The sequence below is a fragment of the Onychomys torridus genome, chromosome 8 (assembly GCF_903995425.1).
Source record: "Onychomys torridus chromosome 8, mOncTor1.1, whole genome shotgun sequence".
Taxonomy (NCBI): Eukaryota; Metazoa; Chordata; class Mammalia; order Rodentia; family Cricetidae; genus Onychomys; species Onychomys torridus.
Window position 1 is genome coordinate 41,372,374 of NC_050450.1, and position 21,339 is coordinate 41,393,712.

At 43.2% G+C, this 21,339-nt stretch overlaps 1 protein-coding gene across 1 annotated transcript in view; it reads right to left on the bottom strand.

The window, feature by feature from the left end:
- Positions 1–894: 894 nt before the first annotated feature.
- Hspa4 (heat shock protein family A (Hsp70) member 4) overlaps positions 895–21,339 on the bottom strand; it is a 45,666-nt gene continuing 25,221 nt past the window's right edge. Inside the window, exons 8-19 of the mRNA XM_036195832.1 lie at positions 16,907–16,983; positions 14,936–15,087; positions 13,376–13,482; positions 11,906–12,039; positions 10,706–10,887; positions 9,762–9,851; positions 7,763–7,915; positions 6,954–7,079; positions 5,839–5,946; positions 3,571–3,690; positions 3,034–3,195; positions 895–2,875 (exon numbers count right to left, since the gene is read on the bottom strand). Of these exons, the coding sequence (XP_036051725.1) occupies positions 2,672–2,875; positions 3,034–3,195; positions 3,571–3,690; positions 5,839–5,946; positions 6,954–7,079; positions 7,763–7,915; positions 9,762–9,851; positions 10,706–10,887; positions 11,906–12,039; positions 13,376–13,482; positions 14,936–15,087; positions 16,907–16,983 (1,615 nt within the window). The 3' untranslated portion in view covers positions 895–2,671. The remainder of the gene's footprint in view (positions 2,876–3,033; positions 3,196–3,570; positions 3,691–5,838; positions 5,947–6,953; positions 7,080–7,762; positions 7,916–9,761; positions 9,852–10,705; positions 10,888–11,905; positions 12,040–13,375; positions 13,483–14,935; positions 15,088–16,906; positions 16,984–21,339) is intronic.

Below are 21,339 nucleotides of genomic sequence, written 5' to 3' on the forward strand. Positions count from 1 at the left end.
TCAGAATCCTCCCCCCTCCCGCCAGGTACAACCAGCCATACCACTTCATTACTCCAGTGTTCTCAGTCTCATACCTCTGGCTCCTCACTCCACACACATCGTAGGATCTTCCAGAAAAACTCAGCGACTCTTGTGAACAGACCTGAACAGCTGCCGTGGCCCTTTTACCACTTCCTTATAGAAGTCACTGTAAAGAAGGGACCTCACCCTTCCCGATCATATAGCTGAGGATATTCCGCACACACATGGACAATTTTACACCAATCCTAGCTTCCACCCTCTCACAGGCCCCACAGCGCTATGCAGGGGCGCTGGTGACCATAGGGGAACAGCTATGGAACAGGACTGCTCTTCTCCAGCACTGGCGCTATAGTCATGACCACCCCCAACCCCACCACAGACCTCTCTTCTCCCAGCACGAAGACCTAAGTCAGTTAGGTCTAACTTCAGCTGGGTGTGGTAGTGCACGCCTTTAATCCCAACACTCAGGAAGCAGAGGCAGGGTTCCAGGATAGCCAGGATTATCTAAGAATTGTCTCAAAAAGAGGGGGACATGACTCAGACAGTAATGCCTCTGACCTCCCCCTACCTAGAATCCTTGTCTTGGCAATACAAGTCTCATGGTTTCATTCCCATTTCCACATACAACCCAGGATACACATCATGTACCCACTGGCAGATTCTGGACCTACTCAGTCCTGGTATTCACTACGATCTATATACCATCTACCTTCTATTGCCGTCAAACCTAAAGGCGGGCCTTGCAGAAGATTCCTACACCAGGGCCTAAAGGCCAACACTACATTCCAGTAAGGCTGTTACATAAAGTCTCCCCAGCCCATCTCTCTCACACACTCACACTCACCGGTCCACATAAGGAAATTAAGAAAACCATTCGAGTTAAGACAGGTTTCTTTTATTAGTTTTTCCTAAACTTTGTCTCATGTATACTGTTTTTAGGGTAAGAATGTGACCTTGAGTTTTTAACAAACCAATTTGGATAATGCAACTTGGATAAATGCTTGTCTGCACACAAGTCATCAGTTGCCACTCTGGCCTGCCTCCACATAAATCCAATCAGTCTGTCTTGACAGCAGAAGCAGACCATCTGATTTCTAGCTTTAACTTTAAACTTCAAATTCATTCCCACCCCAACCCCCCGAACCCTCCCACCCCCACACACAAATGTTTATGAGAAATGGTCATTAAAGACAGTCAGCTGCATTAAGAGTTGGCTTAATCCTGCAGCCTGCACTTGGAGTAGCTATGGGCCTCCCAGCAGGGCTGGCAGGTACTCCTTCAGCAAAGCATACACTGGGCCTGGGGCTCCAGGCCTGTGCTGAGCAGGCGGGCATCCAGTCACTTACTGACTTCTTTCCCCGTCTCCCATCAACTGCCTCTAGAACACTTGAGGGCTACAGCACTTTCTGTGCAGACAGAAGCATAGTGAATTGAACTATGCATGGTTTTCAGCTTATTTCCAACAAGCAAAAATGAACAGAGAGGCTGTTAGAGCTCAGTGATTACAAAGACCCAGAACATAACACGTGTAACTAAGGCAGGTAACCAACTCTGCCCTCTACTGCAGGCATCCCTGTTTCCAGAACATCTCCTTCCTGTAGACTTGCCCCAAGAAATGTATAGTGGTGACACTGTCTGCAGTCAACAGTGAGGCATTCCTGTGACCTCGGGCACACTAATTTCAGACTCAACCAGAGCAATCGATGCAATAGCTTACAATCTGTCAGCTGTTTTCACATACAGATTGGCAGATTCATGACACATATTAACAGTAACACAGGTGATGGCAAATGAGCTAAGAATCTTGAATTCTCATCCTCTTCTGTCCAATTCTCTAATTTACACACATCATCTCCCACTTGAGCAGGTCAGGGTACAAATCTTTCTTTCTACTGTAAGCAAGGATGGATATCTCAGATTCACCATGCCCACACCCAACCATGTTCTCTACAACCTAACCTGAAGGGAAAACCTGACTTTGATGCTTCAGGATTAGCGAATTTACTTTAGGAAGTATGGGAAGCTACTGCATCCAAGTCCCTTGATCCGCTGAAGCTGCTCTAAGTGAAGGACACGTGGCATCCATAACTGCTTGCTGAGGAGGGAGACAGCGGGGATGGAGCAATGAGGCCTCAGAGCAGGCCCTGCCGTGCTATCTGCACGCCGTGTTAATCCATGCTGCCCAGACCCTGGCCCTCAGAAATGGAGGAAGCGCCAGCCAGGCCTGCTACAAGACAAGGATGCTGGTGGTGATCTCCACTGAGACGTTACAAGCGGAACTGGAGCTTCTGTCGTGTATAAAGAAAAGCCTGCCTGGTGGCCGTCAAAGCTTTTGCTAGAGCTCAGCTTTCCCAAACACACTTCATCTTGTAGAAGCATGATTCAAACACAAGGGAGGAAGGCAGGCGTTCAAAACGACTAGCTGAGCTCTTAAACAGGATCGTAATGAAGAGAGAGAGAGAGAGTGCACTCCATCTCTGGATCTAACTATTTAGAAGTCAAAATGCTCCGTACATTACCTATACCCACCCCCAAGATCCCCTAAAAACTAAGAAATCTCCAGTATTTGCTTGCTCTAGTTGATATTTAGAACAAAGTTGACAACTTAAAGCTTTATAATAGTCTGTTTTAATATAAACAAGTGTTGGAATCAATCAATGTCCATCTCAGGAAGCTTCTTGTCGGCATCAGAAGGCACAGCTGTGTCTGCACCCTGCTCGGTCGCCTGGGGGCCTGGGTTATCTCCTTGGCCGTCCACTGGTCCATTCTGCTCAGCGTGTTTTGGCTCCTCCTTTGGGGGTTCCACTTTGGGTTTGGGCTTTGAAATTATAGGACTACAAATACTCGTCAGCTCCTAGAATGGTAAAGAAAGAAAACTATGATTTCTTACAAATTAAACACATTTTATTTTGCATGCTAAACCCCAGTGGCTAAGACACATAATGAAGCCCCAACTGTTAATAACCAAAGAGCTGCCAAAGAAAGTCCAAAGTACATAAAGTTGCAAACTACCTTAATTTTAGCCTCAATCTCCTTTGTCTTGACAACTGGGTCCAGCGTCAGGCTCTGCTTGCTCTGCAGGTTCAGCTTGTTATTCATCCACTCCATCGCTTCACTGGTGCCCTTCTCTACCTTCGTCATGTCAGCAGCGTCCAAGTGCTCATACTGCTCCTCCTACAAGTGTCAGGTGACAGCTAAGTGAGCCCAACACTGCCTTCAAAAAACCCTCATCTTGGGGCTGGAGAGACAGTTTGGTGGCTAGGGGCACTTGCTGCCCTTGTAAGACCGAAGTTCAGTTCCCTTCACCCACACTGGGCAGCTTCAACCAACCTCTAAATCCAGCCCCAGCACAAGAAAACTAATAAAACACTCCTTTAACCCCAGCCCTCGGGAAGAGGAGGCAGGCAGATCTCTGAGTTCCAAGCCAGCCACAGGGCTACATAAAGAAACCCTGTCTCGAAAACCCAAAATACAAAAAACAAAACCAAACAAGCATAAACAAATACACAGTGCCCTGACCAAAATCAGAGAAAAATGAAAATAAGATACCTTGTTTTTGAAAGAGCTGATCACTTTCATATACTGTTGGATTTGCTTCCCTAGTTCTTCAAATAACTTTGGTCTTTCTTCAGATTCCTGGAACCGTGTCTTAATAGGCTGACCTCGATTCTAGTGGGAGAACACACAGTTTGCACAGGGTGGCTTACACTATCCAAGGCACTGTTCTGCGACTAGGACGCAGAGTAACGGAGCTAGTGTCACTCTACAGGTGTGCGTGTGCACACACATGAATAAATACAAACATATAAACAACACGTCCATGTATATTAAGATAAATGTTTCTCCAAACCATTAGAAGTATCAGGCTCCTTCTCTGACTGCTCATGAACCTAAGTCAAGGCTGTCCCAAGTGGAATTGTTTCTCATTACTGACCAAATCCCAGTTTTCACAGTAGGAGAAAACCAAAAGTTATCTGCCTTCTAAATGTACTTGCCCAACAATTTTTCTTATTAAAAATCACACTGAAGCAAGCAGATCTCTGTAAGTTCGAGGCTAGCTTGGTCTAGAGAGCAAGTTCCAGGACAGCCAGGGCTACACAGAAAAAGTCTGTCTCAAAATACATACAAACAAAAAAGCACACTGGAAGGGCTGGAGAGGTAAGACAGCTCAGCAGTTAAGAGCACTGGCTACTCTTTCAGAGAACCTGGGTTCAAGTCCTAGCAGCCAAACAGTGGCTCAGAACCATCTATAACCCCAGTCCCAGGAGATCAGAATCCTGGCCTCCAGGGACACTGCACAGACACAGTACAAAAGAATACATCTAGTTAAACACTTACACACATAAAAATAAATAAAACCTCAACAATAACAAGACCTTTAAGTCACATTAGGCTCTGATGAAATCACATTACCACTATTAAGGTTAAAGTGGCAAAATCTAGAGGCTGGAGAGATGACTGTTTACAGAATTGGCTGCTCTTGCAAAGGACCCAGGTTCAATTCCCAGCACCTACATGGTGGCTCACAACTGTCTGTATCTCCAGTTTCAGGGCATCCAATATCCTCTTTTAGCTTCCTTGGGCATCAGACACATAAGTGGCACACAGATACGCACACAGAAATCCACACCCAGAGAAAATTCTCCACAACAAATGGAGAAAGTGCAGTTTCTACAGCACATACACAAGGAAAAGCAGAACAGAAGGTCAGCCATAGACATAGATGAGGAGACACATATGTGCACTACATCTGGGTCCCAATACAAATCCACTAGATGATTACTGTTTAGAAAATGAACTTGAACCTGGGTAGTGGTGGTGCACGCCTTTAATCCCAGCACTTGGAAGAGGCAGGTGGATCTCTGTGAGTTTGAGGCCAGCCTGAGCAACAGAGTGAGTTCCAAGATAGGCACCAAAACTACACAGAGAAACCCTGTCTTGAAAAACCAAAAAAGAAAAGAAAAGAAAAATGAACTTGAAAACTCAACACTGACACTAGAGATCTCGGTGCAATGATGGTGCAGCATGAGGCTTTTACAAGCATACCGAAATATTTTGTATTAAACATAACCCAAATCACAGAAAATCTAACTCAAACTTGGAGAAATGTACAGAAAAGACACTAGCCAAGATGGCTGAAATGATTGGTCCTCAACTTCCACATGGCACCTCTCAAATGACAAAGAAAAACATTTTGCACAGGGAAGTTGGGCAGTGGTGGTGCATACCTTTTAATTCCAGCACTTGGCGAGGCAAAGGCTGGTGGATCTGAGATCAAGGCTGTCCTGATCTACATAGTGAGTTCCAGAATAGCTAGCTAGGCGACAGACAGAGACTCTGTCTCAACAATAAACAAACCCACAAAGGCATACTAGTAGGAGCAATTGCATCCCTGCCAGGGTGAGCTAAGCCCAGGCACTGTCCTTGAGCCACCCACTCTGGACAGCTGCAATGCCCAGTTCTCTGGCAGTTCACAGTGCAAAGCTAAAACTAAAGGCCAAGTTCTGATTTCCTCTCAGTGAATGTACAACTTTTCCCAAAGACCTCAATCAGGGTGATACTTCCTATGTTAACCATCCAACTTTACCATACGTGAGGATGCTCTCTCTGCTCTCACCTAGAAAATTATTCCAGGCCTCAGCTATACTGTGGGTGCATGCCTTTAATCCCAGTACTTGGGAGACAGAGGCAGGTGAATCTCCGTGTGTTCCAGGCCAGCCTGGTCTACAGATTGAGTCCAGGACAGGCTCCAAAAACTACAGAGAAACCCTGTCTCAAAACAACAACAACAACAAAAAAACCCACAAAGTCACTTACTTTTAATTCAGCCAATTTGTCTACATAAACTTGCTTTGGTTGGTCTTCTCCATCTTCATACAACCAATTTTCAGTATCCTCTAATTTTAAGGTAAAACTATTACGATCCTATAAATAAAGAAAACATTATAATCTCCTCTCTCTCTCTCTCTCTCTCTCTCTCTCTCTCACACACACACACACACACACACACACACACACACACACACACACACACACTGTAATGGGAAACATTCTAACAATAAAGAAAATAATAAATACAAAACCGAGCTGGGGAGGTGGGGCTGGAGAGATGGCTCAGAGGTTAAGAGCACTGGCTGCTCTTCCAAGGGTCTTGAGTTCAATCCCTAGCAACCACATGTGGCTCATGACCATCTGTAATGAGATCTGGTGCCCTCTTCTGGCCTGCAGACAGACATGCAGGCAGAACATTGTATACATAATAAATAAATAAATCTTAAAAAAAAAAAAAAAAAAAAACCCAAGCTGGGAAGATGGATCAGTAAGGAGTTAATGTGCTTACAATACCCAGAAGCCATGTAGAAGCCAAGCAGGTGTGCAGCTCCTATGATCTCAGTACTCAGGAGACAAGAGATGGGGGTCCCTGGAACAGGCTGGCTAGCTACACTAGTAAAAACAAGCTAGTTGCAGGTTCAAGGAAAGACTGCCTCAAAAATACAAGTGGAGAGCAACAGACATCAACTCTACATAGACTCACATCCATGTGCACCCTTCACACACGTAAGTTTTTTAATATATGCATGTTTAGTTTACCACTATGTAACCCCCAAAGAGATATATATTTTAGTATTTGGGTCTATTTTATGCATACAAAAGTTTTGCTTGCCTATATGTACTTGTACCACATGCATGCAGTGTCCATGGAGGCCAGAAAAGGGTGTCAATTCTCTAGAACTGTAGTTACAGGCATTGTGAGCCACCACATGGGTGCCGAGAACCAGTCTCAGGTCCTCTAAAAGAGCAGCAAGTACTCTAACCACTGAGCTCTCTCTCCATTTTCAGTAACTTGACCACACACACAAAGTAGCCAAGCTTCCTTCTCAAGTGTCTGAAGATTTCCCTACACACCCACAGTAAGGGAGCGGCACACTTACATCTTCACTCACAAACTTCTCATATTCACCACTAAGTTTGTCTCTCATCTCGTACACATATTCTTCCACCGCATTCTTGGCATCGTTCCGTTCCTTCTCCAGTTTATCCTGCATGATCATCTTACCCTGGAACAAGAGCAACAGAACAGACACAAGGCCAGCTATGAGCATCAACCGACACAAATTAAAAGCAAGGAGTTTTCCCAGTTCAAATCCTTTCAACTCTTGAGAGCCAACCCCACAAAACAGAGCCAGAATATTTAGAAGATCACAGCTTTGTGGGGTTTGTTTTGAGGGGAGTAAATAGTGAAAATATTAAGATATACCCGCAAAAGCAAAATTTTGGGTGGCAGCACATGCCTCTGATCCTAACACTTGGTAGGCAGAGGCAGGTGGATGTATCTGTGAGTTTCAGGTCAGCATGTTCTACTGATTGAGTTCCAAGATGGCCAGGGCTACACAGAGAAAAACCCTGTCTTGGGGGGCGAGGGCGGGGGGGGGGGCAGCGGAGGATACCTGAAGCTGTTTATAAGAACTTATGCCAAGCATGGTGGTGCACATCTTTAGTCCTGGCACTTGGGAGGCAGAGGCTAGGGAATCTGAGTTCAAGGCCAGTCTGCTCTACAAAGTCCCAGGACAGCCAGGGCTGTTGCACAGAGAAAGCCTGCCCAGAAAAACCCATCAATCAATCAATCAATCAATCAAATGGAAAAGTACTTTTATGTTAGGGCCACCACAACATGAGGAATTCTATTAAAGGCATTGGGAAAGCGAAGAGCCACTGTCTTAAGGCTACAGTCTGAATGCACCTCGTTCTCTGTATAGAGGCCGACCATCTCTCGGTCCAGCTGCCACAGGAGCTGGCTCTCGACGGGCAGGTCCACAGTGCTGGTCTTCACTTTGGCCTTCTTAGCTTGAGGTGGTTGGTCTGTCTTTTTATCTTTTGACCCAGCTTGAGAGGTCTTCAAAACAAAAAATAAAGAACAAAATATACAAACTAATTCTACATTTTAAAATGGATCAAGTCAACAGTAACTCATAATTATCATGAAAATGAGAAGTGACTCTGTCATCCGTAGAGTAGTACATTCAGGGAGAAACCATAATGGTGATCCTTAAGGGTCTGGGAAAGAACAGGTAGAGAATTGTATTATGCAAGACAGAAAACAAACAATGGGCACTACAGTGCTATATGCTTTAAAATGTAACCTCATGTGTAGTTTTCAACTGAAAATGAAAAACAGCTAACACACCTAACAACCCTCTGCAATCTCACAACCAACATACAATCACTGGCCACAGTGATTGTACATAACACTTGGATAGCACAGGCTGGGATATCAGGAGTTCAAGGTCAGCCTGAGCTATGTGAGATCCTGTCTCAAAAACAAAAACAACCAACCAAACAAACCCAAAAAACCACCACCATCACCACCACCTACAAAGCTAGGTGGGAAGTCTGTTCGATGACATGGAAATGGGTCACAGATTTTAATCACTACAGGGACCTGCCTAAACAGCAGAGACTGCAAAGACAGTGGAATTAGAACCTAAAAAAATTTACATTCTTAAAATTGTATTTGTATGTGTGCATGTATACATGCTATGGTACATGTGCATGGGGGTCAGAAGACAATTTGTAGAGAATCAATATAATATTCTTTCCACCACATGGGTCCATGGGATCCAATTCAAGTTGTTGAGTCTGGCAACAAGTGCTGGCCCTGCACTGAGGATGGAATTTAACAGTCACCAACTGACTCGTCCCCCTAGCCACCCCGAAACACCTTACAATAGAAGGAATGGCCCTTCTTGCTCCCTAGCCACATTGGTGGCTGCTCTTGGTTAGGGGCCATTCCACACTTCCACAGGACAATCGTAGCCACAAAGTCAGAAATCTCAGCTAGAATACTATATATTATGTTGTCCCACAGTGGTATTCATCACTATAAGGACAATATTCAACAGGGTAGGGAATGTGGAAAAGTACCAGAGTAGATACACTGGCTAGCACCAAAGCAGATGTTTCTCAATTACAAACATGACAGAACAGACTCAACGAAAAATAAACCATCAAAACTTTTCTTCATGGGGGCTGGAGTGATGGCTCAGTGGTTGAGAGCACTGGCTGTTCTTCCAGGAGTCTTGAGTTCAATTCCCATCAACCACACATGGTGGCTCACAACCATCTGTAATGAGATCTGGTGCCCTCTTCTGGCCTGCAGGCATACATGCAGGCAGAACATTGTATACATAATAAATAAATAAATCTTTAAAAAAAAATGTTTTTTCCTTCATGTCAGGGAGTGATGCCACACATCTTTAATCCCGGCACTCAAGAGGCAAAGGTAGGCGGCTCTCTGTGAGTCTGAGGCCAGCCTGGTCTACTAAGCAAGTTCCAGGGTTACACAAGAGAGATCCTGTCGGGGGTGAGGTGGAGTAGGGGAGTAATATTTTCTACACACAGACCAGAGTAAAACACTTGGGAAAATTTGAGAAAAGAAAAAAACATATCTTGTCTCACTGTCTGGAGAGGGCAAGTAATAAATTTTTTTCTACACACACACACACACACACACACACACACACACACACACAGTAAAACACTTGACAAAATTTAAGAAAAAAAATTTTCTGTCTCACTGCTTCATCAGTAACAAATTATCAATGACATATGCTCTTTTAACTTTCCAAAACACACTATGCAGTATAGCTAAAAACTTGTACAAATAAGTAATAGTGTGCAACCAGTCCAAGGCAGCCCCTAGGGTTTGTAAGACATCAAGAATTCTAAGAGACAGCCTGTACCTCCATTTCCTCAGACTCCACCTTGTTTTCTGCTGGTGTTTGTGGTTGCTGCTCTTCAGCATGTGGTTCTTCCTGGTCCACTTGCATCTTCTGAAAAGTCAAATTCAACACTGAAACCACAAGATTCTCACAAAACACTAGGCAGCCTTCAACGGCACTCAAAGCTACATGGCATAGAAATCCCGTTGACTCCCAAGTGATCAGCACACCGAGGCTCAAAACTCTAACTATGCACAAGTTACACAGGACACAAAGTTTTCCTCTCTGGAGTTCAACGTAACAATGTAGTACGTGTCCTGCCCAACATGCCCACCCTTGTATGAAGTAGAGCAACTACAAAATTGCTTTGTGAGCCATAAAGCACTCAGCAGAGTGTTGGCAAATACAACCTCTGAAGCAAGCTTGTACGTCCTCCCTTCCACATGCTTCCTCCAGAGCCATGACTTTTTCAAGAGTTCCTACACCAACATTTTCAATCTCAAAACCACAACCTTTGTACACACTGAAGAGAAACCCACAGAGAATTCTTTCAGCAGCAATAATAAAGAAGTTTGTGGAGCACCTGAACCAAGAACTCAATGTGCATGGCCTATGGGAAATGGTCCAAGATGCTAATGCAGAATGCTGGTACCTGAATTCCCATACATACCACATCTGGGGAAGACAGCAAAGCTTTGAGTCTGATGTACAAAGAGTTATTTGTACATTTATCCAGAGTACATCTACTGTACTTCTGAAAACAAACTTAAGAGCATTTTCCTACAGTCAGTAGTAGTTTAAGCTGACAAATGGTCTGAAGGGAAGAGCCAATTAGAGTTCATTTCCATTCCAGTAAAATGTCAAAGTGAGTTGAGTGGGGAATGTACAAACACACTCAGCAGCTCTCAGTGCTCCCGTCAGCCAATTAAAGGATCAACATAAACAATATAAAACATCCAGGTTACCTCTTCTTCCTTGGCATTCTGATCAGTCTCCATCGGCTCCTCATTTTCCTCGGACTTGTGCACTTCTACTAAGGACGCACTGGACACACTGAAAATGCCATGGACATTTACCCGAACCTTGACTTTCACTTTTGAGCTGGAGCCATCAGACTGTGGAGTGACTTTCTGAACTGAAAACTGAGCTAGGAATTTAAGAAAAGATGCAAGAGAATGCACAATGTAAGATTCAACTTAAACTTCTGTATACATAAGAAAACAACCAGGCAAAAAGGCTACGATCTTTTCTCAGCATGGTAGCTTTCTCCTTATACACAGCTCAGCTCACTCTTGCCACCCCCACACTAAGGGCTCAAATGTCTCCTGCTGGTTTTCCCTTTCCTCCAGTCCCCTATTTCTTCTGCATATGCTGTGCCAGATAGTAAAGTGCCTAATCCTTTAATTTACTTTTAAAATTTTCCAGTTTGTGTCATTTTCCTAAGAAATTATCATTTGTAAACCTCACCATTATACCAAAGTTTGTTTTGGTATTTTTTTTTCCTTAAAGCCCAAAGACAATTTGATTAGAGTTTAAAAAGAAAGACTATATGGGAAAGGCAAGCTGTACATCTTGGCAGTTGCCAGAGAGAGAGAAAAACTCAGTGCGAGAGGTCAGCCCCATGGTGGGTTTCATAGAAGAGTATGGAAGCCCAATGTGTTAGAGCACACCCAAGGCAGACACAAGGGGATATAGAAGTTAGCCCTTCCGGGTATGATTGTCATACCCTATCCTACAAATGGAAAGCGAGACAGCCAACTCCCCACAATTTCTGCAGGCCACTAGAGCTGCTCTTCCTCTTCATTCACAGCACAGATCCTACAGAAATCTTCTACCATTCCCAGTTTGTAAAGACTCGGGTCAACTTGGTTCCAAATTCTAGAATGGACTGATGCTATAGAACAATTATATTATTTCTGCACAAATCTTGAAATTCTGTATTAGAACCAAGCTGATCTCTATCATGCTTTTCATCAGGACCACCTTATAGTCACCCACAATGTGCACTCAATCCCACAACACAAGACTCCATTAAATAATAACCATCTGACTGCTCTATACCCAGGATTACAGACAAATGTTTGCTTTTGGGTCATAAAGCACTGAAATTTCTGAATAGTCTGTATTTCTTTCTTTTACTGTTTTAAGTTTCCAATTCTACTTACCGATAGCAGGATCCGGATAGGGCAAATCCTGAGGAGAGCTATAATAAGCCTCAAGAGTGAAAGGTTCCTTTCTATAAAAGGTGAGGACTTTGGAGAAAGGAGCAGCATGATTTTTGGGGAAGACTTCACAGTCACTAGGTAGAAGAAAAAGACAAAATCCCACAAATTCATAAAACTCAAATCCAGCACCCACATGGCAGCTAACAACTGTCTGTAACTCCAAGATCTGACACCCTCACAGACATACATGCAGGCAAAAGACCAATGTACATAAAATAAGAATAAAGTATTACAAAACCTTTAAAAATATTCTAGTCTTTTCTTTTATTGGGGGGTTAAGTTTCATAGGTGTGTGCATGCTGAGGTCAGAGAACAGCCTTGAGTCCTCGCCTTCCACCTTATTTGAGAATAAGGCCTCTGCTATTTGCTACTGCCCATTCCAGGCTCCCAGCGTGCAAGCTTCTGGGGATTCACCAAACTCCACCTCATTTCCCATCTCACCTGAGCTTTACATGAGATGAAGAATTGAACCCAGGTCTCCTGGCTTACATTTTACCCACCTATCTCATCAACCAAAATTCATGATATTCTTAACACTTTTGACACATGTATCCTGGGATTATAATTACTGAATAGTCTTAGTTTCTTCTTGCTGACTATTATTTCCAGGTTATTCAAGGGAAGCTAGAGAGCTGGCTCAGCAGTTAAGAGCACTGGCTGCTCTTCCAAAGGACCTGGGTTTGATTCCCAGCACCCACATGTTGGCTAACAACAATTTTTAACTTCATTTGTAGGGAATCCAATGCCTTCTTTTAGACTCTTCAGACACCTAACCACAGATATGGCATATAGGTAGAGATGCAGGTAAAACACTCACACAAATAAAAACAAAAAAAAAAATTTAAGAGCTTTTAAAAAAACAACATACTTTTAAACTCAAATCAACACAAAAGGGCACAAAGTCTCAATGGGAACAAGTATAAAAATTTAAATGACAGAGCACTAATTTATTCATGTCTTTAAAAAAAATTCTCATGCTAGGGAGATGGCTCAGAGGTTATAAGAGCACTGGCTGCTGTTCCAGAGATCCTGAGTTCAATTCCCAGTAACCACATGGTGGCTCACAACCACCTGTAGTGAGATCTGGTGCCCTCTTCTGGCCTGTAGGCATACATGCAGGCAGAACACTGGATACCAAACAAGTAAAATTTAAAAAAAAAAAAAAATCTCATGTAGCCCAGCCTGATCAAATACTCACAATATAGCTGAAGACAGCCTTTATCTCTTGATCTTCCTGTCTCCCTCCCACCTCTCATATGCTAGATTACAGGGTTCACTATCATTCCTGACCATGAAATTTATACTTTGTTTCATGCACCTGACAGATATGTGTATATAAAGGAAGGATAATGCATTACCTAGATTCAACACCCAAAAGAATATGCATAAATGAGATTAATGATGTATTACCTTGACCCTTCTTCAGCAGGAGAATTCCATCTCAAAGATATTGGATATGCCACGACATCAGTGATAGAAAATTCTCTCACTTTGAATGCAGGTGATAAGATTGCACACTAGAAAGGTAATTTTAGAAATTCCATTGACACATACAGACATTATAAATTGGCAATGACTTCAGGAGGCAATCACCAATTTAGTTACTATCTTCAGTAGTAATGTAACAGTATCTGAACAGTTCTACAAACTGCTGTCAAATTTTTTGTGTAACCTTGTTGTGGAACAATTGTTTAATGATACAAAGATGTATTGCATTATTTTTTGTTTGTTTTTGTTTTTTTGTTTTGTTTTGTTTTTTCGAGACAGGGTTTCTCTGTAGCTTTGGAGGCTGTCCTGGACCTCGCTTTGTAGACCAGGCTAGCCTGGAACTCACAGAGATCCACCTGCCTCTGCCTCCCGAGTGCTAGGATTACAGGCATGCGCCACTACCATCTGGCTTGTTGCATTCTTTTATGTTGTTTGTTTAACTCTGTGAAGCTGTGTTACTGTGTTTGTCTAAAACACCTGATGGTCTAATAAAGAGCTGAATGGCCAATAGCAAGGCAGGAGATGGATAGGCAGGGTTAGCAGGCAAAGAAAATAAATAAGAGAAATCTGGGAGAAAAGGAAGAAATAGCAAGAGAACAAGGAAAGGAGGACACTAGGGCCAGCCACCCAGCCAGCTGGAGTGAAAAGTAAGTCATACAGAAATAGAGGAAAAGTCCAGAGGCAAAAGGAAGACGAGATAACTTTAAAGTTAAGAAAAGCTGGTGGCCGGGCGGTGGTGGCACACGCCTTTAATCCCAGCACTCGGGAGGCAGAGGCAGGAGGATCCGTGTGAGTTCAAGGCCAGCCTGGGCTACAGAGTGAGTTCCAAGACAGGCTCCAAAGCTACACAGAGAAACCCTGTCTCAAAAAACAAAAAACAGAAAAAGAAAAGCTGGCTAGAAACAAGGCAACCTAAAGCCCGGGCATCCATAAGAAATAATAAGCCTCCAGGAGTGGGTTACTTGGGAGCTTGTTGATAGGCCCCCAAAAGAACAGAGAGCCAAAAGAGTAAGAGTAAACATCAACAACATAGCCTAGCTTTGCTTTACCAGTTCCCATGAACTCAGTCAGAAGTGCACTACTTCACAAGACAATCCAATCCCAACAGCTCTAGCTTAGAGCTATGTGTTTTTGTCTGTCTGTCTGTCTGTCTGTCTCTCTCTCTCTCTCACCAGCTTTGTTTTTTTGTTGTTGTGGTTTGGGTATTTTTCTAGGCAGGGTTTCTCTGTGTAGCCCTGGCTGTCCTGGACTCACTATGGAGACCAGGCTGGCCTCAAACTCAAGAAATCTGCCTCTGCCCCCCAAGTGCTGGGATTAAAATCATGTGCCACCCACAGCCCGGCTTATGTATCTTCTTAACTCATCTTCTAACACATTACACAACCAATACCTTTTACGAACATCAGAATCTTACACCTTGAGATTACCCTCAGGTTAACAGGTAGATGTTTTGTAATGACCTATGAACAAACGAAAACTCACCTGCAGTGCACAGCCTCGAGTGACAGCTTCATCTGCATTTAATGTTGTACTAAGTTCTTTACCAAAAAATTTGCTGATCTTCTCTTTCACTGCAGGAATTCGTGTGGCACCACCAACTATCTCCACTGCATAAATATCTTCTTTCTTTAACTCTATGCCACAACAATGAGACATTTATAAAAGAATCTTTGAATCGGCATTTTACAATGAAGAAAAGAAGTATAAGAGCTCATGGTGAACTTACCCACAGACTTCTATTAACTCTGCTTCCTCATGCCCCATCCCAAAATACACATGCACACACTCACAGGAGGTGGCCTCTGTGAAAAGTAGTCATCTTGATTCTCAAGATAATAGAGAAGAGCAGTACAACAGTGGGGTCTGAAAGGCACTGGCCAAGCACACTACACTTTGCCCTGTATAGGTTCTGAGTGCCCACACAACCAATTAACAAGGGACCCCACATTCCAGTATGTCAGCCACATGTAGGCCTCAAAATGTGATTTACCAGTCACATTTCACCTAACAACCACTATTTCTTTAGAAGAGCATTTAAAGAAACTGGCTCTCAGGGCTGGTGAGATGGCTCAGTGGGTTGAGGCACATGCTGAGAAGGCCTGTCGAACTGAGAGTTTGGTCTCCAGAATCCATGCAAATGTGGGAGGAGAACATCAACTCAGCTGCCCTCTGACCTGCAGCTTTCAAAAATGAAACAGGCTGCAGCCAGGACATTAGGTATGTGCCTGTAGTTCTAGCTGGAGGCTGAGGAAGGGGAACTGACTTGAATAGAATTCCAGACTAGCCTAGGCAATACACCTTAGACTCCTCTACCTCCACCTCAGAAGGAAAAATGGGGAGCATGAAGGATATGACACTCCCAAAGTCCAAAGTAAAAACACACCTGTCATCATTGACTTAAGACCCAAGGCGGGCAGTGGTGGCACAAGCCTTTAATCCCAGCACTTGGGAGGCAGAGGCAGATCTCTGCGAGTTTGAAGCCGGTCTGGTCTACAAAGTAAGTTCCAGGACAGCCAGGGCTAAAGAGAAACCCTGTCATAAAAAACAAAACCAGACAAAAACAGAACATACACGTGGTTTGCATGTCTTCCTTTGCTCATGTCAACGTGTGATGTCTTTGTCCTCACTCAGATTTATTAATCTGTTTATTTTTGTTCTTCTGAGGAGTGCTGGCTGTCCTGGAACTCACAGAGATCCACCTGCCTCTGCCTCCTGAGTGCTGGGATTATTTTGAGACAGGATCTCTAGCCCAGGCTAGTCTTGAATTCGATTATGACCTTAAACTTCTGATCATTCTGCACACCCCCTACCCCCAACATGCTTAAAATTTAGGTATGCACTACCTCCTCACCTCCATCCTCTACTTTTTTGTTTTCCTAAACTATTTTATTATGTATGCGGGGGTTTTTTGTCTGTTCAAGACACCCATCTATGAACCAGGTGTATGCTAGGACTTAAACCTGGGTCCTCTGGTAGAACAGACAATGCCTGTTCTGACCTCTGAGCCATCTCTCTAGCCTCATTTTTTGAGAATCTTCCTCTGAACTTGGAGCCCCAGTGCTGGAGGTTACAAGGGAGTACAGCTGCACTTGGGTTTTATGTGGGTGCTGGAGAGCCAAACAAAGGCCCTCATAGCTGAGCAACAAGCCTTTACCAACTGAGCCATCTCTCAGACACACACTAAGCTAACCACCACACAAGCATTGTAAATACCTTTTAAGGGAGATTTATATCTCTGTGTCTGAGGCAAAAATGGGATTTTTTGGAAAAAACAATGTACTCTTCATGGAAGGCTTTAGGGAGAAGAAACATTCCAAAGAGCAGATAAAGCCTATTGAAGCATAGAACTGACAGTGTTCATGCAGCAAATAACTGACAGAGAGGAAAAAATGATAACACGTAAAACATTTCCAGAATCTGAAATTCAAACAATTCAATGACAAAAATACTTACTGGATTGTTCCAAGACACTACGAAGTGGTGGCTCCACTCTTGCTAAGAGATCATCACACATCTCCAGAAATTTGCCTCTATTAAAGAAACAATAGGTTAAACCACATTTCAATTTTGTGCAGAACAGAAAGTTGTCACCAAGCACTGGCAAGGATGTGGAAATTGTAGCCCTGAGCAATGTAAAATAAACCCCCAAATACTTGGAATACTGAACACAGCACTGCCACGTGACTGCAATTCCACACTAGTTACACACAAACAGAACTGAAATGACAGTTCGTGAAAAAACATGCACATAATAGGCACAAGAGGCAGCATGATTTATAGAAGCTAGAAATCAACAATTCAAACGCCTGTCAATGGTACTCAGGAGCAAAAAGGAACTAACTGATGCATGGTACATCAGGAAAAACCTGAAAGTGCTGTGGTAGAAATAAGCCAAACAAAGGATATATATTACTTCATCTATATGAAATACACAATATAAAACAAGACAAAAAAGTTCAGTGTCAGCTTGCATAAGAAAAGAGGGAAAGGGGTATTAAAAAAATGAAAGAAAAAGAAAAAGAAAAGAAGAGACAGAGCCACACCTTTAGTCCCAACACTCGAGAGGCAGAGCCAGGAGTATCTCTGTAAGTTTGAAGCCTGCGTGGTATCTACAGAGCGAGATCCAGGACAAACTCCAAAACTACAGGCAAACTCTGTCTCAAAAAACCAAAAACAGAAGAGCCCACTAACAGACATAAAACTGTTCTTTATGAGATCAATCTAGAATTAGAGAAAAATACAACTTCCATAGATACACAACTCCCTCCCAGCAGCTCTTCTATCAACACCTTGTGCACAAATGAATACTGACACAGGAGTTTCTGTCAGCTGGCTACAAGGTCTGACAACAGGGCAGGTTGCTCCCATCCATTCCCCCTTTCCTCCAGAATCTTTGGCAACAACACCAAATCTTTTTGTTTGTTTGGCTAGTTTTTGTTTTCTTGGTTTTTGTTTTTGTTTTAACTATTTTAGGTTTTGCCCTGTTTGTTTTGTCTGGGTCCACGTGTCCACAGTTGTCTTTTCCATTACGTCACACATTTGGCCTCAGAGAGCAGAGCATTCTCTGGCTGGCTCTTTCACTGAGCACCATGCTTGAACACCCTCCCCATTTCTCATAGCCTCATGTCTCACTCAAAAAAACTGAGCTGCAATGACAGCTGTTAGTTAACTTAAAAATCTAAACTAGACAGGCATGGTGGTCCACGCCTTTAATCCCAGCACTTGGAAGGCAGAGGCAGGCGGATCTCTGAGTCAAGAAGATTGCTGTTTTAGGCCAGCTAAGGTAAAGACCAAGTTCTAGGCCAGTGTGAGCTACAGAGTGAGGGCCTCACCCCCGCCTCCAAAAAAAAGGCAAACAAACAAAATACCTAATAAACAAGTTAAGAAAAGTAAAAGGTGAGGGTAGTAAGATGGCTCCTCACTGGGGGAAAGTGCCCACCACACACACACACACACACGAGCCCAGCAACCTGAGTTTGACAGTCATAACCCACAACAAGGGGATGGAGAGAACTGGCTCTACAACTTTCCCTCCGACCCCCACCACCGCACTGGGACATGCACACGTGTGCATACATGATGCTCCTTAGTATCCCATAAACCAGGTGAAGCGGAACACACCTGTAATTCCCTCACTCAAAACGAGACAAGAGAATGAGAACGACAATCAGTCATTTAGTATACATGGCAAATCTGGGGCCAGCCTGTGCTACAATGAAAACACAAATTTTTCTCATTGCCCTATTATCATTCCTATCATATATCTACCCAAGGCCCAAGCAAATAATGAATATACTTTCCACCCTTGGTCTATTCTGAACATTTTATATAAACAGAAGTATTTCACTGAGTTCTTTCAAAGTCTAATGACTAGCACGTCTCAAGGTCCATCCATGATTTATTATATATTGTGATGGTATTGTGTTCCCCAAAATATTGTGCAGGCTAATAAACTCATCTGGGGTCAGAGAACAGAAAAGCCACTAGATACTGAGGCTAGAAAATAGTGGCACTCATGCCTTTAATCCTAGCATTCCAGAGACAGAAATCCTTCTGGATCTCTGTAAATTCAAGGCCACATTGGAAAAAGCCAAGCATGGTGACTCACGCCTTTAATCCCAGAAAGGAGCGTTTAATCCCAGGGAGTGACAGCAGAAAGAGAAAGATATATAAGGCGTGAAGACCAGAAACTAGAAGCATTTGGCTGGTTCAGCATTTGGCTGGCTAAGCTTTTAGGCTTTGAGCAGCAGTTCAGCTGAGATTCATTTGGATGAGTACTCAGAAGCTTGCAATCTGAGGAACTGGTGAGGTGAGAAAGCTGTGGCTTATTCTGTGTCTCTGATCTTCCAGCATTCACTCCAATACCTGCCTCAGGTTTGATGTTATTAACAAGTACCTTTAAGATTCATGCTATAATATATCTTCATTTTATTACTTTTTTAAAGATTTATTATTTTATGTGTATGGGCATTTTACCTGCATGTATGTATACGCACCATGTGCCCTCAGATCAGAAGAGGGTATTGGATCCCTTGGAACTGGGGTTATAAGCAATTGTGAGCTACCAGGAGCTACCACATTGGTGCTGGGAACTGAACCCAGGACCTGTGCAAGAAGTAACACATGCTCTTTCTTAACCACTGAACCATCTCTCCAGCTCCCTATCTACATGTTTCAAACTGCCAACAATAATCCACGTAATGAGCCAAGCCACGTTCTGTTTATTCACAAGTTGATGTGTATGTGAGCTGCTGCCACTCTGGGCCTATCACAAATCATGTTGCTATAAAAACATTTGTGTACACGAGATTCTAAATAAAGGCAAACTACTGCCGGCTACAATCACTATCAACGTTAGAAAAATAATAGGCGGTGAAGAGATGAGGTAGGGGGTGCTAGGAAAACTCCAAAGAACTGGAACTGAGGAGGCCAACAACAGCGTAAGTCAGGAGCAAGAGTGTAAAGCCCCGACAGGACAGCAGCGGAGAACAAGCCTAAAAGCTCCCTTAATTGGGGATGCTGCTCAGAGATTAACAGTTGCTATTTTTTTCAAGAATCCATATGGTAGCTCATAACCACAGCTCCACTTCCAGAGAATCCAACATCCTCCCTCTTCCCACCTCTGAGGGTACCAGGAATGCCCATGGTAGACCTACATACAAACAGGCAAACACTCAAACAGAAAAACAAATCTTTTGAAAGAAAAAAAAAAAAGTTTCACTTGAATAGAAAAAGAAACTGTGAGGAAAAAAAACAAAAACAAAACAAAAAACAATTAATAACTAACTCCAAACTGCGCAAGAAAATAGCAGTGGAAAAGCCACTTTAAACACTGTGTCCCAAGGGCCGGGGGTGGTGATCAGTTGTACAGTGCTTGAAGGCCTGGGTTTCTGCCCACAATACATAAACAGGTACTGGTGTAACATGCCTGTAATCCTAGCACTCAGGAGTAGTACATGAAAGAAAAGCAAGAGCTCAAAGTCATCCTCAGTCAGCCTAAGATACACAATAACCTGTCAGGGAAAAAAAAACAGTTCGACAGGTTGGGGTAGTGTGTAGTGTGTGCCTTTAATCCCAGTACTTGGGAGGCATAGGGCAGAAGCAGGTGGATCTCCAAGTTCAAGACCAGTCTGGGACAGGGCTACAAAGGGAAACCCTGTCTCAATACAAATACACACACACACACACACACACACACACACGCACGCACGCACGCACGCACGCACGCACGCACACACACACACACACACACACGCACACACACGCACACACACACACACACACGGCCATGATGTAATTCTAATTCTTGGGAGAAGACCAGCTTGCATTACAGTGAGTTCCAAGCCAACCAGCACCAGAGCTGACAACTGTTTCACAAAAGTAAAAGCATCTGAACAAAAGATGACAGGGGCCTAGAAATACTTATTTCAACTAAAAAGGCACAAAAGAACAAGCAAATCCACAAGACAGTATACTGACAGCTGCCTTAAGATTGGAAAGAATCCATAGGAACTGAGTTTCCTTCTCTTTTGGAGAAGGACAAAAAAATCCCATAATTAGACAGTGGTCATGACTGAACATCTTACGAACATGTATAAAACCACTAAACTGGACATTTTAAAATGGTGATTTTTATATGTCAAGTCTACCAACAGCTACAAAAAAGAAGGAAGTGAAAACAAATTACAAATGAATGAATATTAGATATGAAAACTAATCACAAGGTGTCTAAGAGCAACACAAGCCAGTAGTAATTCCCTGGAGGACTCAACAGAGAATGTTACATTCCAGACAGGCAAGGTTCCCTAAGAAAAATAAAGCTGGAAAACACTGAACTATGACTCCAGAAAGCTTAATTTAGCCTAGTGGTGGCACACACCTTTAAC